The 18,568-nt window shown below is 42.9% G+C and overlaps 1 protein-coding gene across 1 annotated transcript; it reads right to left on the reverse strand.

Annotated features, from left to right (window-relative positions):
* Positions 1 to 787: 787 nt before the first annotated feature.
* LOC103967002 (probable pinoresinol-lariciresinol reductase 3) lies at positions 788 to 16,789 on the reverse strand. Its single transcript, XM_009380247.3, has 5 exons — positions 16,458 to 16,789; positions 16,218 to 16,352; positions 15,454 to 15,691; positions 15,154 to 15,357; positions 788 to 1,184 (listed from the first exon to the last, which is right to left on the reverse strand). Exons 1-5 carry the CDS (start codon positions 16,641 to 16,643, stop codon positions 1,018 to 1,020), a joined length of 930 nt encoding a protein of 309 aa, XP_009378522.2. The 5' UTR covers positions 16,644 to 16,789; the 3' UTR covers positions 788 to 1,017.
* Between the last annotated feature and the right edge of the window lie 1,779 nt (positions 16,790 to 18,568).

Below are 18,568 nucleotides of genomic sequence, written 5' to 3' on the forward strand. Positions count from 1 at the left end.
TTTAAAAAAGCTTGCATTTCTTGACGGTGTCTTTTCAAACATTCTCTTTTGGCAGTATTTTCTTCGTTAAGATAGTCCAGCTCAATAAATTCCTTATCAGGTTCGAATTTAGTTATAACAGAGATGTGAGAATCAACACCTGACCAGGAAGGTTCTTGGTTGTGGAGGATTCCTAGAAGGGGTGGTTGCTCCAGTGTTTTCAACCTTCTAAAAAGGAATCTGAACTTGTTCCTTGGCTTGTCCAAATCCCTCTAAAAACGACATTGTGCATACAGTATGGGGTGGCTAAAGAACACATTTGTTTTTCTGAAATTGACGAGCTTTATAGTGTCGTACACCAAACCTACATAATTAAATGCAAAGATATTTTATGGTGCTCCAGCGAATGAAAAACTCCGAACATTTTAACCGTTAGATTTTTAACCAACATTGACTAGGACAGACTAGGTAACACCAGCACGAGTGAAAATAACAGTTGGACCTGCTGTGACATACCTGACTTCCAAGTGATAGGATTGCAAATTTTAGATGAACAATGTTCAGGTGAAGATAAGCCTTTAGATAAGGCACATGCTGTGACAAACCTGCCCAACTATGAATCGAGTCACCTAACAAACTCTAACGAGAAGCTTGCTCACTCCGCTGTGCACCCAAATTTGAATTAATCAACAAATAATTTCATAAGTTGCAAAATCGTATGATCAACCAACAAAACATAGTTCCCAACTACGAATTCCTTGCCCATTTACATGTCTGAAACGAAAATAAAAAGAAACGACCAAGAAAATGGGGAAGAAAACCTAGTTTCATTTAACTTTGGAAGCCATGAGAATCAACGGTGCTACTCCCGTACATGTGTAAAAACATGAACAATTTTGGTATCATTCCTACATTTTCCTGTATCTAAATATTTGCATCCAAACAAGTCCATTGCCAAAGTTGTTGAATTGAAATCTACTTCATCAAACATTTAAAAACCAGTTCAGCCTACAAAACTGAAGGAAAAACAAAAAGCTCTTACAAAAGGGTGTCTAAATATTGACTGATTGTCGTGAATTTCTGCTGCGGATACAGTTTTGTCCCATCTACACCACCAGATGACTCAATATCAAAGTAAGTTTGATCTCCCTTTATGAAAGCAGAATATATGAACACCATCTCCATGTTGTCAGGATATGGTGTCTCTGCGATGCAACAAGCTACATTTTGTTAGTACAGAACTAGATAACAAAATGAGGAACAAATAAGTTTAAACGATTTATACATGATTCAAACAAAGCTCTACTGAAAACGATAAAAGAGCAGAGCACATGATTGAGCTTGCCGTCACAACAAGAGAGATGGACTAATAATCAAAGAGAACAAAAATGGCTGCCACATCAGGAGACTAGGTGGCAGCCATGTCAGCTGGCCATCCAGTGGTACATCAAACTGTCAAGCAGATTATGGTTGAATAACTGTAGACATCGAAATTTCAGTAAAACAAATGTTCACCAATGCATTAAAGTTTTGACGTGTCAAGGCATACATGGCATACGCCACGTGTTGTACAAATTATACACGTGGCGTGTGACTCAACAAAATAGGGAGAAATACCCTTGAAGGATTAAACAAGTTTTTCTTCTCATGTTGGGCAATGACAAGGCAAACATACTTCAATCCATTACGGATCAAAGCAAGTTTTTCTCATTTGGGCAATGACAAAGCATACACATTTCAAGTTTAAAATGGTGTTAAGTGAGAAATTAAGCCATAAGTTACACCACTTCAAGTTTAAAATGGTATTAAGTGGGAAATTAGGCAATAAATTACACCACTTCAAGTTTTAAATGGTATTAAGTGGGAAATTAGGCAATAAGTTACACCACTTCAATTTCAATATTGCATTAAGTGGGAAAATTAGGCAATGGTGCTTGGAAAAGAAAAAAATATTTTGTGGTGGTGATTCATTCTCAAAGCCTATAAATAGGCTTCTCCATCAAGGTATCAAGCATCAACCAATTCACAAATACATTTCTCCACACACCAAAACCTTGAAGCCTTAGAGTTCTAAAGCTCTCAAGAAAATCCCGAAGGATCAAGAAAGCACTCTTTGTTCTTCATCAAATCCTCCTCCAAGATCAAGCCCCGACGGCCCTTGAAGAAAGTGTTCATCCGTTCATCCTAAGCTCAAGCCCCAACGGCCCTTTGGATCAACAACCTCAACAAATCCACACATCCAATCGTTCTTCAAGATTAAGCCCAAAAGCCCTTGAAGATCCACTCATCCATCAACCTTCAAGATCAAGCCCAAAAGCCCTTGAAGAAATCCACACAACCATTATTCAAGATCAAGCCCCGACGGCCCTTGAAGAAAGTGTTCATCCGTTCATCAACTGTTCATCCTTAGATCAAGCCCCGACGGCCCTTTGGATCAACAACTCATCCACAAACCTACACCCTACGAAGATAGAATCAGAGGACCAAATTTGAGAGAGATCGTAACCCCAAAATCATCAAACAAAATATTATTTTGTACACGTATTCTTGTTTCTTGTTTCAAGGAAAATTCGTGTTCACAAATTTGGCACGCCCGGTGGGACCTCTCAACCTCTCATCTCTATCCTCAAATCATCGAAAAAAAACGCAAATGGCATCAAGAAAGGATCAAGCTGTTCCTGCAATCAAAGCAAAGAACAAGAACATCATCGCCGCAAGTGGTGGTATTTCGGGCATCACAACCCGAAGTAAAGCAAGAGCTCTTTTTGCCGCGGCTTCCGCCCCTGCATTAACTCTGTCAAAGGAACAAGAGCACCTGAGGTACGAGCCTGTGATCACCCTAGCCTCGCTAAGGGCATCAAGGGGAGAAAGCCCGAGGAAATACTCAGAGTCCCTACTCTCCGACGCTGATTCGAGCGGCAGTACAACCATGCAAGTCATGACCACTGGAGCAACTTCAATCGAGGAGCAGCTAGCTCAGATGAATGAAGCAATCGCAAAGCTCACACGGACTGTGGAAGAGAAGGACTTGCAGATTGCCGCACTTGTCAGCCAACTAGATGCGCTGCCCGACGTGAAAGTCGACCCAGATGTTGGCCTATTAAAGAAAGAAGACGACGAAGAAGAGGAGCCACCAGCGGAGAAAGTTGAAGAGAAGCCGAAGCTAGACCAAGCAACGGTATTCATGGGATCTCTCTCTATCCAGCAGCTACAGGAGTTGATCGCAAACACTATCAAGACACAGTACGAAGGAAGCTCACATGACTCCGTACTGTACTCAAAGCCTTACTCCAAGAAGATTGATGCTTTGAAAATGCCAAGGGGTTATCAGCCCCCAAAGTTCATGCAGTTCGATGGAAAAGGCAACCCGAAGCAACATGTCGCCCATTTCATTGAAACTTGCAACAATGCTGGGACAGAGGGAGACTACCTCGTCAAACAGTTCGTGCGTTCGCTGAAAAGTAACGCTTTTGACTGGTACACTGACCTCGAACCTGAGTCTATCAACAGTTGGGACCAGCTAGAAAGGGAATTTCTCAACCGTTTCTACAGCACTCGTCGTACTGTAAGCATGCTAGAGCTGACCAGTACGAAACAGTGGAGAGATGAACCTGTCGTCGACTACATAAATAGATGGCGCTCCTTAAGTCTGGATTGCAAAGATCGGCTTTCTGAAACCTCTGCCATTGAGATGTGCGTTCAAGGCATGCACTGGGGGTTACATTACATCCTCCAAGGCATAAAACCAAGAACATTCGAAGAGCTAGCAACTCGCTCCCACGACATGGAGCTGAGTATCGCTAATCACGGGAAAAAGGAGCCGATTAGTAACTTCAATAAGGATAAAGTATTCGCCCCAAATATAGACAAGACTGGGAAGAAACCCGCTAAGGAAGCTTTCACCGTCAACATTACCCCCGTCAAGACTTCCTCAGCACCCATCAAGACCTCCTCAGCGCCCATCAAGATCTCCTCCAAGAAGAAAGGGAAGGAGATAAAGACAAGTGAGCCTTCTCGCATCCAAGACAGATACAAGAGCACTTTGAGAGAGTTGGAACAGAAAACGTACCCTTTTCCTGACTCTGACATGGCTGCCATGTTAGATGACTTGCTGGAAAAAAAGGTGATTGAGCTACCCGAATGCAAGCGTCCTGAAGAAATGAATCGCACAAACGATCCTAGGTACTGCAAGTACCATCGTATTGTGAGCCATCCTGTTGGCAAGTGCTTCGTTCTTAAAGAACTCATCATGAAGCTAGCACAACAAGGGCAAATTGAGCTCGACCTTGAAGACACGGCCGCAACGCATACCACTACAATTGCGTTTGGATCGTTTAATCCTGTGCCTCTCCAAACGACACCTGACCGTTCCCGTGAATGCTCAAGTTGCACGGCACCTCCTACACAACCATCACTGGAGAGAAGCGACCAAGATGCACATGCTGATGATGAAGAAGGATGGATATTGGTAACCTACAAAAAGACAAAGAAACCAAGACCACGAGTCATACAGCCAAAGGTGGAACAAAGAAGAAATCACCACGGCCGCAACAATGCGAAGCCTAAAAGAAGCATAAAGCATGATAAGACAACATATGCTGGGGAACCTATGGAGCAGGAGCCACGCATTCCCGTTTCCTTGCGTGAATACTTCCCGAATGACTTTTTCCAACAGTGCACTACTGTGGCCTGTCACATGGTTGAAGTAGAAATAGAAAAGCCCTCAAAAGGCAAAGCTATCGCCACTGAGGTAGAAAAGACCCTCACACCCGAAGAAGGTCTACCAACACACTTTAGCATCGAGGAAGCGCTACCATTGCCAAAAAAGATACGAAGAGCACTAGCAGCAGTCCTGGCAGGTCCCGACGACCACGAAGTGCGAGAAAGTAACGACGAAGGCTCGAAGCTTCAGCCACATGAATGTGCCACATGTTGTGCCACCCATGACACAATTAACTTCACTGACGAAGACCTACTGCTGGGATCAAAGCCTCACAACCGTCCTCTCTTCGTCTCAGGGTACGTAAGGGAATACAAAGTCAACCGCATGCTTGTGGATGGTGGGTCGGCCATAAACATCATGCCGAAATCAACAATGACCATAATCGGCATCAAGGTGAATGAGCTATCCCTGAGCCGTCTGCTGATCCAGGGTTTTAACCAAGGAGGACAAAGGGCGATGGGCACGATCCGAGTAGAGATGACCATTGGTGAGCTCAAATCAAGCACGATATTCCACGTGATTGATGCAAGAACTTCTTACAGCTTGCTCTTAGGAAGACCTTGGATCCACGCAAATGGGGTAGTGCCGTCCACCCTTCACCAATGCCTAAAATTTTACCGAGAAGGAGTGAAGGTGATCCAAGGTGACACTAAGCCATTCACCGAAGCCGAATCACACTTTGCAGACGCCAAGTTCTACATGGACGAAGACATGGTACCCGAAGCTCTTCCGGAAGAGATCAAATCCACGGGCAAAGCAGCACCTAAAAAGCAGGAGTGGCAAGCCATGCCTAAAAAGCAAAAAGAGCAGGCCGTGCCATCTTCAAGCAAAGATGATGACGAGTTTGCTAAACCTGCAACAACCAAAAGGAGTAGGATGCCGTCAGAAGGACCAAACGCACCCATATTCCGGTATATCCCGATGTCAAGAAGAAAGAATGGTCAATCTCCATTCGAAACTGGAACAAGAAAAGTCGACACACAGTGGCACACGGATAATGTGAAGTTGCTCAAGACGAATGCAGTTTTGCCTCTGACACAGTTAGGGGGTGCTAAGGCCGCAAGACTACCACAAGGCTTCATAAAAGCTCTACCAAAGAAGGTGGAATCAAGCTTTCTTCCAACCAAGAGGACCGAGGAAGGATTCGACCCAAACGCCTACAAACTCATGTCAAAGGCCGGGTACGACTTCGCTTCTTCTGAGGCGGCTGGAAAGAAGGTTTCAAACACTGTCAATGACAAAGAACGTAACCTCACCAAAACTCAAAAGAAGTTGAAGGAGCATGGTTACGGAGTTGACAACAACAAAGCCGGACTTGGCTTCACACCAAATGCACCCGTGAAGATTTCAAGCAAAGTGAAGAAAGCTAGCGCTCAACACATCAGCGTGAGCATTGAACAAGACCAAAAAGAGCCTAAACCCGCCCCTCGGACGTCGGTCTTCGATAGGATGAGCCATTCAAGCTCCAGAATTTCAGTGCTTAATCGCATTGGTAATCAAGGCCGAACCTCTGTCTTCAAGAGGCTTAGCGCGCCAACATCACAAAGCTCTGTTTTTAAAAGGTTGTTAAAGCCTAAGAAACAAAGCAACACAACCATCTATCCTCTGCGACGATCAGCTTCGGAAAGATTTGAAAATAATGAGAAACCTTTTGGGAAGAGGAAGACAACACCAAAGGAAGAAAGGTTCAATGGGTTAGCAGAAAAAGGCGACGTTCGAAGCTTGATTCCTTCAAGGATGAAGCGCCAAGCAATCCTAGAGGTCGACACAAAAGGACCACTGAAGGTAAGGAGGCGCATCATCATCCACACTGGCAAATCTTCATGCCAACAAACCCAAGAGAACGGCACTGAAGATGAAATCCTTAAGAAAGATGTCACTTCTGGCTCTTTCGACTCAAAGTCTTCACCTCGACTGTTGGGGGCATGCTCCAAGTCAAGTGAAATTGAAGGATGGACTCATGTCACTCCGAAGAAACTGCACGAGAAACATATGTCTTCTCCACAAGTGCACCAATCGGAAAGGGGGCAAAGCAGCTACCGTCAACCTTCAAAGCTACATGAAAATGTTGAGGATGATGAAATTACAACACAAAGATCGCTCATGCGGGATCTTTTCTTCCTCGAAGACGTCTTCAATTACTCGATCAAGGCTCCTTGCTATGAAGATTGTGAGGAAAGCAGTTCGAAGGTCGCTTCGACGAAATTGGACAAGCAGCAACCATCTTGTCCACAAGTTTACCAGTCGAAAATAGGGCAAAACAGCTCTTGTCAACCTCCAGAACAATGTGAAAGTGCTGGAGATAATGAAATTTCGACACAAAGATCGTCCATCCCCATCACAATGTGCGACCTCTTCCCAGAAGACTTCTTCAATTACTCGGTCAAGGCTCCTTCCTATGAAGATTGCAAGGAACGCCTCTCCCAGAACACCAGACAATCTTTATGCCAACAAGCCCGAGAAGACAGCACTGAAGAGGAGATCCAAGATGTTTTCCACATCACGGTTCAAGAAGGTGAAGAAGACGAAATCCCCGAGGAAGATGTCACTGCTGCACCACCACAGCTCGAAGATGGGGGGCAAGCCACGGTCGATGATCTCAAGGAACTCAACTTAGGTACAGGCAAGGAACCAAAACCTATCTTCGTAAGTGCATTATTAAGTACAGATGAGATAGAGGAGTATTATCAGCTGTTGTTAGAGTACAAAGACGTCTTTGCCTGGACCTACAAAGAAATGCCCGGCCTGGACCCTATCATCGCTGTTCATCATCTTGCGGTCAGGCCTGGAACACGACCGATAAAGCAAACTCAAAGACGCTATCGATCTGAGCTTATCCCACAAATCGAGGTCGAGATCGACAAGCTAATCGAAGCAGGCTTTATTCGAGAAGTGCAATACCCCAAATGGATCTCCAACATCGTCATTGTCCTCAAGAAATCAGGACAAATACGTGTTTGCGTAGACTTCCGGGACCTCAACGATGCTTGCCCAAAGGACGACTTCCCCTTGCCAATCATTGAAATCATGGTGGATGCAACCACTGGCCATGAGGCATTATCATTCATGGATGGCTCTTCTGGGTACAATCAAATTCGCATGGCCCTCGAAGACGAGGAACTAACAGCCTTTCGTACTCCAAAAGGTATCTACTGCTACAAGGTGATGCCCTTTGGTCTAAAGAACGCTGGAGCTACGTATCAACGCGCAATGCAGAAAATCTTCAATGACATGCTACACAAAAACGTAGAATGTTACGTAGATGATGTGGTGGTTAAGACGAAGAAAAGATCAGACCACTTGAAGGATCTGCGAATAGTGTTCGAAAGGTTGCGAAAATACAACCTCAAGATGAACCCGTTAAAATGTGCGTTTGACGTCACCTCTGGAAAATTCCTCGGCTTCATCGTCAAGCACCGTGGTATTGAAGTAGACTAATCAAAGATCAAGGCCATTCAAAGCATGCCCGAGCCAAGAAACCTGCACGAGCTGAAAAGTCTACAAGGACGGCTAGCCTTCATCAGACGCTTCATCTCCAACCTCGCAGGGCGTTGTCAACCGTTTAGTCACCTTATGAAGAAAGATGTTCCATTCGTATGGGACAAAGCATGCCATAATGCTTTTGAAAGCATAAAGAAATATTTGTCAAGTCCACCTGTCCTGGGGGCACCTGTGCCCGGGAAACCACTCATATTGTATATTGCTGCTCAGGAAAGTTCAATCGGAGCACTCTTGGCGCAAAAGAATGAATCCCAAAAAGAAGGAGCACTTTACTACCTCAGTCGAACTCTCACCGGCGCTGAGTTGAACTATTCCCCAATAGAAAAGATGTGCCTCGCTTTGGTGTTTGCCATTCAGAAACTCAGACATTACATGCATGCTTACACCATCCACTTGGTTGCTAAAGCCGACCCTGTCAAATACGTTATGACTAAGCCAGTCTTGACAGGGCGACTCGCTAAATGGGCTTTGCTTCTTAATCAATATGAGATCATCTACGTCCCAGCTAAAGCCGTCAAGGGACAAGCGCTAGCAGACTTCCTTGCCGATCATCCAATCCCGGCTGATTGGAAAATCTCAGACGACTTGCCTGACGAGGAGGTGTTCTACATCGACATCTTCCCAACATGGACGATGTTCTTCGACGGATCCGCACGAGCAGACGGAGCGGGGGCAGGAGTAGTATTCATGTCGCCACAAAAGCAAATACTACCTTACTCCTTCCAACTGAATGAGCTATGCTCCAACAATGTTGCTGAGTACCAAGCATTGATCATCGGGCTCCAAATGGCGATCAACATGGAAATCACAGCTCTTGAGGTATATGGCGATTCCAAGCTCATAATCAATCAACTCTTAACTGAATATGAGGTGAGGAAAGATGATCTCGTCCCATACTTCCGGCTAGCGACCCAACTGCTACAAAAGTTCGAAGCTGTGACACTGGAACATGTGCCAAGAAAGGAAAATCAAATGGCAGACGCTCTCGCCAATCTAGCCTCGAGTATGACACTAAGAAAAGATGAAGTTGCAGACGTGCCAGTTTGCCAAAGATGGGTGATTCCGCTCGTTAATGAAATGTCACTAGATGATACAAATGTCATCTCAGTACTTCCAGTTGATGCTGAAGAGTGGAGACAGCCGCTGATCGACTACTTAGAGCACGGAAAGCTTCCTGATGATCTCAGACACCGTTCCGAAATACGTCGACGAGCACCTCGCTTCCTTTACTACAAAGGAACACTCTATCGACGCTCTTTTGAAGGAGTGCTCCTGAGATGCCTAGGTGAGGAAGAAGTTAATCTAGCCATGGAAGAAGCACATTCAGGTGTGTGTGGGGCACATCAGTCTGGACCAAAGCTACATTTCCGGCTTAAAAGAATGGGTTACTACTGGCCGAGCATGGTGAAGGACTGCCTGGAACACGCCAAAAGGTGCCAAGCCTGCCAATTCCACGCCAACTTCATACATCAACCGCCTGAACCATTACACCCTACAGTTGCTTCATGGCCGTTCGACGCATGGGGATTGGACGTTGTAGGACCAATTACGCCAAAGTCATCTGCAGGGGAAGCTTACATCCTAGCTGCAACAGATTACTTCTCCAAGTGGGCTGAAGCCATCCCTTTAAGGGAAGTAAAAAAGGAAACTGTTGTTCGTTTCATCAAGGAGCATATCATCCACCGATATGGGGTGCCTCGCTACATTATCACTGACAACGGAAAGCAGTTCTCCAACCGACTCGTGGACGAGCTTTGTGACAAATACAAGTTCAAGCAGCACAAGTCTTCCATGTATCATGCTCCGGCCAACGGCCTCGCGGAAGCATTCAACAAGACGCTGTGCAACCTCCTGAAAAAGGTAATCGGCCGAACAAAGAGAGATTGGCATGAAAGAATAAGTGAAGCACTTTGGGCATATAGGACTACACATAGGACTCCTACCCAAGCTACACCTTATTCTCTTGTATATGGCGTAGAAGCTGTTCTACCGCTCGAAAGTCAAATTCCCTCACTAAGGATGGCTATACAAGAAGGCTTGACTGATGAAGAAAATGCAAAGTTACGCCTTCAGGAGTTGGAAGCGCTGGATGAGAGAAGGCTCGAAGCTCAACAACACTTGGAATGCTACCAAGCACGGTTATCCAAGGCATTCAACAAGAAAGTCCGCCCAAGGTCTTTCCAAGCCGGAGATCTCGTGCTGGCATTGCGTAGGCCTATCATTACAACTCATAAGACAAAAAGCAAGTTCACATCAAAGTGGGATGGACCCTACGTAATACAAGAGATCTACACCAATGGCGCCTACTTAATCATGGCAGAAGACGGGTTGAAGATCGGCCCCATCAACAGCAGATTTTTGAAGCGCTACTACCCCTAAAGCAAACGGCACCAAACGCTCCTGGCCCGCAAGAGCATAAACTGTGTACGGCAAAATCATCAAAAAAAAAAAAACCATCACTCATTTGAACTACGTCATGACTTGATCCCTCCTCAACCAAGGGTACGTAGGCAACTTGAAACTTCAAAACTTCAAGTACAGTCACATCATCAAAATAAAAAAATAAAAAAAAAGGAAAAAAACACATCTTGGTGATGTATATGTTTTATCTGTATTTAGCACAATACACTGAATAAAATAAAGCATGTACATTGATCTCCGAGAAATTACAAGTGTGTACAAAAAAAAAAAAAAAAAAAAAAAAAAAAAAAAAAGATGAAGCTTTCACAAAGGATGTGTACGTGAAGCCCCACTACGTGGCAACACTCTCGGAGCAGGAGGCATCGGAGCAGAAGGCATCGGAGCAAGAGACATCGGAGATAGAGCATTCGAGGCCTCAATACTTGGCGGAACGCTCGATGACCCAGGAAAAATGTGCCTCTGGAAGAAAGACGCAAGCCTTTGACGGTCGCTTTGCATTCGACCTTGAGATTCTTGCATCTCATCAAGCTTCCTCTTCATGCCCGACGAATAGTTATTTGCAAGCACATGCAAACTTCTATTCTCGTACTTAAGCTGTTTAATCTCCTGCTTAAGATCTTCCACCTCTGCCATCAATGATTCCACTTGACGAGACCGAGCAAGCAGGCGTTGACCCATGTTGGACACAGAGCTCGCACACTGAACACTGAGAGCGAGGGACTCTTGAACGGCCAACTCATCGGACCGTCCTGAAAGCAGCCTACTATCTTTTGGTGTGAGTAGGTTCCTAGCTACTATTGTAGCTGTTGTTGCATTCTGCATCACTGAGTCTTCACCTGTAAGAGGACCGTTAGAAGATAAGAAAGACGGGCACCATACATTACCTTGACGCGGCGCAACCGGATCACTGCTGAGACTCAATTCTAAGCTAAGGTTCGATGGGTTAGCCATTTTTTCAAAGGTGTTAAAAGAGATGGGTGGATGGAGTTAAACTCAAAAGGTCGGAGATGATTTTCAGGAATGAGCAACCTTCAAAGTGTGCATGTTAGAGGTGATCAATACCTCTATAAAATCGAAGAGGCGCTTGCTCAGAAATGAAAGAGACGTTGGTTCAGAAATCGAAGGGTCGCTTATTCAAAAAGTGAAGAGACATCGCTCTGCAAATCTCAAAAGCTGGGTTTTCCGGCGTAAGTTGGCGACGCTTTCTCAGCTTTTCAGAACACGGGTGCCACTTTGTCAAAAGATCACGTGGAGGTCATCATCGCAGCTACACATCTTTAGCCGACAAGCGCAAAGTTCGGTGGCGCTTTCTCTGCTTTTCAGAAAACGCGTGCAGCTTTGTCAAAAGAGGCGCTCGTTCAGAAATCGAAGAGGCGTCGTTCAGAAATCAAAGAGGCGTATTCAAAGATCGAAGAGTCGTCACTATTTCAAAAAGCCGGATTTGCGGGATCAAAAACGTTTGTCGACAAGGGTAAAAGAACAGTACCACCACTTGCTATTGGGAAATCCCTATATATGTCGACCTTCATCTTTTATGGCAAGGCAGACCTGCAAACAAAAAAAAAAATGCCCAACTCTTCCTCACCTCCGAGAGTACACTCCCAGCAAAGCATCTCAAAATGCTCAGTTTTCTTCCCCTCCGGGAATGCCCTTGCAAACAAATGACACCAAGGCAAAAGTATCTCATATCATCAAGGGCGAAAGCAAAGGTATCTCATATCATGCTTTTCCCCTATCTTTTCCTTTGCCCTTGTTCTCACCTGCCAAGACAAGGACAGAGAAAGCAATATGTCGGAACCTCCACTCAAACTTGCGCTGCCACCAAGAAGTGATGGTCCATTCAAATGCAAGGTTTGCATTCAACTCCTGCATCAGGAACAAATACTACAAGAGAAGATGCTAAACCTGCATAAGGAAATACCACTTCTGCAAATGGGAGCAAGTAAGGCAAGTGAAAATGATACATTGAAGCATATGGAGACAAGCTGCAACTGCATATGCTGAGCTATCCTCTAACCCTCTTCAATACGAATTGGAGAGATTGAACAAAGAAACAGAAAAAAAGGAGTAAGCTCAGACCTTCGGAAGAGACCAAAAGAATCCTGCTGCCCAGTTTAAGAGTAGCACAAAGGAAAATCAACGAGTGGAGGAGACCAAAATAATCCTGCACCCAGTTCAAGAGTAAGCCTGCGAAAAATCAACGATTGGAGGAAACCAGAAAATCTTCCAGTCGAACTCAAGATCAAGCCTCAATGGCCCTTGAAGAAATTTCCAGCCCAATTCAAGATCAAGCCTCGACGGCCCTTGGGTTGACATCTACATTAAGGGACTTCAAAACGCATCTTCTACACGTGTCAAGCACATGTCTACGACGCGCCTTGAAGTGGGGGCATTTGTAGACATCGAAATTTCAGTAAAACAAATGTTCACCAATGCATTAAAGTTTTGACGTGTCAAGGCATACATGGCATACGCCACGTGTTGTACAAATTATACACGTGGCGTGTGACTCAACAAAATAGGGAGAAATACCCTTGAAGGATTAAACAAGTTTTTCTTCTCATGTTGGGCAATGACAAGGCAAGCATACTTCAATCCATTACGGATCAAAGCAAGTTTTTCTCATTTGGGCAATGACAAAGCATACACATTTCAAGTTTAAAATGGTGTTAAGTGAGAAATTAAGCCATAAGTTACACCACTTCAAGTTTAAAATGGTATTAAGTGGGAAATTAGGCAATAAATTACACCACTTCAAGTTTTAAATGGTATTAAGTGGGAAATTAGGCAATAAGTTACACCACTTCAATTTCAATATTGCATTAAGTGGGAAAATTAGGCAATGGTGCTTGGAAAAGAAAAAAATATTTTGTGGTGGTGATTCATTCTCAAAGCCTATAAATAGGCTTCTCCATCAAGGTATCAAGCATCAACCAATTCACAAATACATTTCTCCACACACCAAAACCTTGAAGCCTTAGAGTTCTAAAGCTCTCAAGAAAATCCCGAAGGATCAAGAAAGCACTCTTTGTTCTTCATCAAATCCTCCTCCAAGATCAAGCCCCGACGGCCCTTGAAGAAAGTGTTCATCCGTTCATCCTAAGCTCAAGCCCCAACGGCCCTTTGGATCAACAACCTCAACAAATCCACACATCCAATCGTTCTTCAAGATTAAGCCCAAAAGCCCTTGAAGATCCACTCATCCATCAACCTTCAAGATCAAGCCCAAAAGCCCTTGAAGAAATCCACACAACCATTATTCAAGATCAAGCCCCGACGGCCCTTGAAGAAAGTGTTCATCCGTTCATCAACTGTTCATCCTTAGATCAAGCCCCGACGGCCCTTTGGATCAACAACTCATCCACAAACCTACACCCTACGAAGATAGAATCAGAGGACCAAATTTGAGAGAGATCGTAACCCCAAAATCATCAAACAAAATATTATTTTGTACACGTATTCTTGTTTCTTGTTTCAAGGAAAATTCGTGTTCACAATAACACTGGAGCAAAATAATTATTCAAACCAGCTTCAGCCTGCAACCTAAAGCTTAAATTGTTTATTTAGTTGTTCTTACAAGGCAACCAAAAAAAATTCTTCTCAAAAACTTTTCAACTTGGGAATTTACTTTGAAGCTTTTATCTTTTTCTTGCACTTTTTGAAACATCAGTCTCTTGGATTTTCCTGTACACTCTTCTATATTCGTGGTAACAAAGCTTCAACCTAACAGTGTATTTGTGACCCAAATCCAAGCTAAAGATGAACAATGATTTTGATTGTAAACATTCAACAAAGATTACTCATGGCTGATCATGAATTGGCAAAAAGTTCAGAGACCATACGATCTTTAACACAAATCTCTCTGTTCTCTATGAAAAAATAATAGCGAATCTCATGATCCACCGATCTTACAAATAGCTCCCTGTGTCTTGTACGTGTTATATTTCAAGTAGTAAAGAAAATATCTCCTGGACATACAAAAGAATTTGTTGGACCACATCAATCTTGTGCATACATTCTTCATTTCATGTCCATCTCTTTTTGCCAGGTTAAAAGTTGCTTGGTGTAATTGTTCTTTTGATTTTACTTCTCACTTATAAAACCCAAAACAAACTAATAATGACAAAGAACAAAGTCACAACCATGTTAGCATCCTTGTTGCTAGGCTTATAGCATCCTTGTTTCAAAGTCACAAACAATTCAATCTTTGAAACAAATGGCTCTTTTGATTTTATAGGTGCTTGAAACAATTCAATCTTGTCCAAATTCCCAAGCTTGATGTGTAGAAAAATGACACTGAGATATTGGACAAACTCCAACCACAATCTAAAAACTTACGAGATTAATTGGTGATCAGATCATCTGATTTCTGTATGTTTGGCAATGAATTGCACTTTAGTCTCAGCCATTTATTTTCCTCTATTTTGGATTTTTTTTATCCCTAACCTCAAAAGAAATGTCATATATGCTTCATTAAGTCCACCTAGCAATCAGTTTGAATACCAAATAATATAAACTAGAAAAATTACCTTTAACTCTCTCAAGAAGCTCTTCTTCTGATACAAATACCTTGTCAAGCTTCTTCTCAATCTTACTCTCCCAAGTCTCAACAAGTTCATTCATTGAGTAAACATTCCCTTGCGGCCTTAAGTACACCACCTTATTCAAGGTTCGTGGATCATCCAATGCTCTGATAGTGAATGCAGCAACATCACTTTCCTTAACAAAAACACCTGCAAACCAAACCACAATGCTCATCATCATTAGCAACAGCAGCGGCGGCAGATGATCAAAACACATTCTTGCTAACCCAGAACCCCTAGATTAACCTTTAGTATTCCCGTCTCCGAAAATTGTGACTTTGTCCCTTGGAGGGACCTTGAGGCCTGGCTGAACAAGCTGAGGAAGCAAATAGCTCATGTAGAAATTGCAGGAAATGTAAGTATATGGAATGCCACTGGTTTCCACAAAACGCCTAATCTCAGCTTTCTGCTCATAGAAGTTGTGGTCCATGCCTGATATTCTCGTTTTATCTGGGTCCAATCCAAATTCTGAGGGAATAAACCTCTGAGTAGGGAGCTCAAAAAAAGAAAAGAAAAGCAAATGAACTTCAGCCAGCCAATTTTTTGTATAAAAAATTTCTATTCATAAGCGCTTTTGCTAAGCACAACAAAATTTTTAGAAAAATTTATGTGCTCCCTGAAAATGCTTTTGGATTCATTTTGCGAGGAAGCAATTGATAGGTTCTTCTTTCAAAAAGCTGTACCAATGCTTACCTAACTCAAAACCCTTCAAATTTTTCCAACCATACATGGCTAAAAACACTTTTGGTTATTGAAAGCGTTTTTAATCATCTTAGAAGTAATCCCAAACTAGTAATTCTGTAGGAATTACTTTATGTTCATAAACACTTCAATAGTTTATTACAGGCACATTTAAATTTAATTAAAAATTCGAGTGCTTCTAAGGATTTCATGTGCTTCTCTAGAAATTACTTAATACTTGCATAACTCAAAAGCATTTTCGGTTATCAGAAAGCGTTCCAAAAGCAATCCCAAGGAGACAATCACTAAAAAACGGAAGGGTGCCAAACCTTGATGCAGCCAGCTTGTTTGATAACTTGGATAAGGAGCTTCTGATGGAGGACCTGTTTGGCTGAAACAGCACAAATTACCACATCCACTTGCTTCACCGCTTCCATTAGGCTGTCTTCGTCTTCCAGCGAACCCTGAAACACATAAAAATAAACATTTTTCTTAAATATTGTTCCAGCTTTAAGAGAAAAGTTGAGAGAGAGAGAGAGAGAGAGAGAGAGAGAGAGAGAGAGAGAGACTTGGAGGAGGGTGACGCCGGCACTGGAGAGAGAGTGAAACTTATGAGACTTGTGGGGATCGGAGAAGGTGGAGGGTCTGACGAGAGCGAATGTTGGGTGAGAGAATTGGAGGGCGGCTTGGGCCAAATGGTGACCCAGATTCCCTGTTACTCCGATTATCAGTACCCGGCTCTTCCCCTCCTCCATTTCTCAAACTCAAAACACTCAAATCCCAAAGCTTGAAAACTTTCGTCTTTGTCACAAAATAAGAACTCTCAATTTCACTTGTTGCAACTTTTTCGACGATCCTCGAAACAAACGACAATAACTGCGTTGAAATGTAACTCCTTTTGTTATTGTGAATAGATTCCATTTGTTACGATAAATATATAGAATTGATAAAGAATACTTAAAATTAAAAATACATTCCTTTTGTTTCTGCCAATGGTAATTACAATTAAAAATACATTCCTATTATAGAATTGATGAAGATAATGCTAGTTAGATTAAATTTGTAGTTTAAATTGCTAAATTTTTAAATTGTTAGAATAAGTGATGTGTCAAACAACAACAACAACAAAACATTTTCTCACTAAGTGGGTCAGCTATATAAATCCTAGAACGTCATTACACTCGGTTTTGTGTCATGTCCTCCGTTAGATCCAAATACTCTAAGTCTTTTCTTAGAGTCTCTTCCAAAGTTTTCCTAGGTCTTCCTTTACCCCTTTGGCCTTAGACCTCTGTCTCGTAGTCGCTTCTTCTAACTGGAGCGTCAGTAGGCCTTCTTTGCACATGTCTAAACCACCGTAACCGATTTTCTCTCATATTTCCTTTAATTTCGGCTACTCCTACTTTACCTCAAATATCCTCATTCCTAATCTTATCCTTTCTCGTATGCCTACACATTCCACGAAGCATCCTCATCTCCGCTACACCCATTTTATGTATGTGTTGATGCTTCACCGCCCAACATTCTATGCCATACAGCATCGCTGGCCTTATTGCCGTCCTATAAAATTTTCCCTTGAGTTTTCAGTGGCATACGGCGGTCACACAACATGCCGGATGCACTCTTCCACTTCGTCCATCCAACCTGTATTCTATGGTTGAGGTCTCCATCTAATTCTCCGTTCTTTTGCAAGATAGATCCTAGGTAACGAAAGTGGTCGCTCTTTGGTACTTCCTGATCTCCGATCCTAGCCCCTAACTCATTTTGGCCTCCATTTGCACTTAACTTGCACTCCATATATTCTGTCTTTGATCGGCTTAGGCGAAGACTTTTAGATTCCAACACTTATCTCCAAAGGTTAAGCTTCGCATTTACCCCTTCTTGAGTTTCATCTATCAACACTATATCGTCCGCGAAAAGCATACACCAAGGAATATCATCTTGAATATGTCTCGTTAACTCATACATTACCAATGCAAAAAGGTAAGGACTTAAGGATGAGCATTAATGTAACCCTACAGTTATGGGGAAGCTTTCGGTTTATCCTTCATGAGTTCTTATGGCAGTCTTTGCTCCATCATACATATCCTTTATAGCTTGAATATATGCTACTCATATTCTTGTCTTCTCTAAAATTCTCAAAAGAATGTCTTTTAGGACCCTATCATACGCTTTTTTCAAATCTATAAAGACCATGTGTAAATCATTTTTCTCATCTTTATATATTTCCATCAATCTTCGTAAGAGATAGATTGCCTCCATGGTTGAGCGCCCTGGCAAAAACCCGAATTGGTTGTCCGAAACCCGTGTCTCTTGCCTCAATCTATGCTCAATGACTCTCCCCCAGAGCTTCATTGTATGACTCATTAGCTTAATACCCCTATAGTTCATGCAATTTTGTATGTCGCCCTTATTTTTGTAGATAGGCACCAAAGTGCTCTTTCGCTACTCATTTGGCATCTTCTTCGTTTTCAAAATCCTATTGAAAAGGTCTGTGAGCCATGCTATACCTGTCTCTCCCAAGACTTTCCACACTTCGATTGGTATATCATCTGGGCCCACTACTTTTCTATGCTTCATTTTTTCAAAGTTACAACCACTTCTTCCTTCCTGATTTAGCGGTAAAAGGAGTAGTTTCTTAAGAACTCAAGCTTCTTATCATGGGAACCAGAACAGTTCACCG

The sequence above is a fragment of a genome, unplaced genomic scaffold, assembly GCF_019419815.1.
Source record: "Pyrus x bretschneideri cultivar Hongxiangsu unplaced genomic scaffold, Pyrus_bretschneideri_v1 Contig16, whole genome shotgun sequence".
NCBI lineage: Eukaryota > Viridiplantae > Streptophyta > Magnoliopsida > Rosales > Rosaceae > Pyrus > Pyrus x bretschneideri.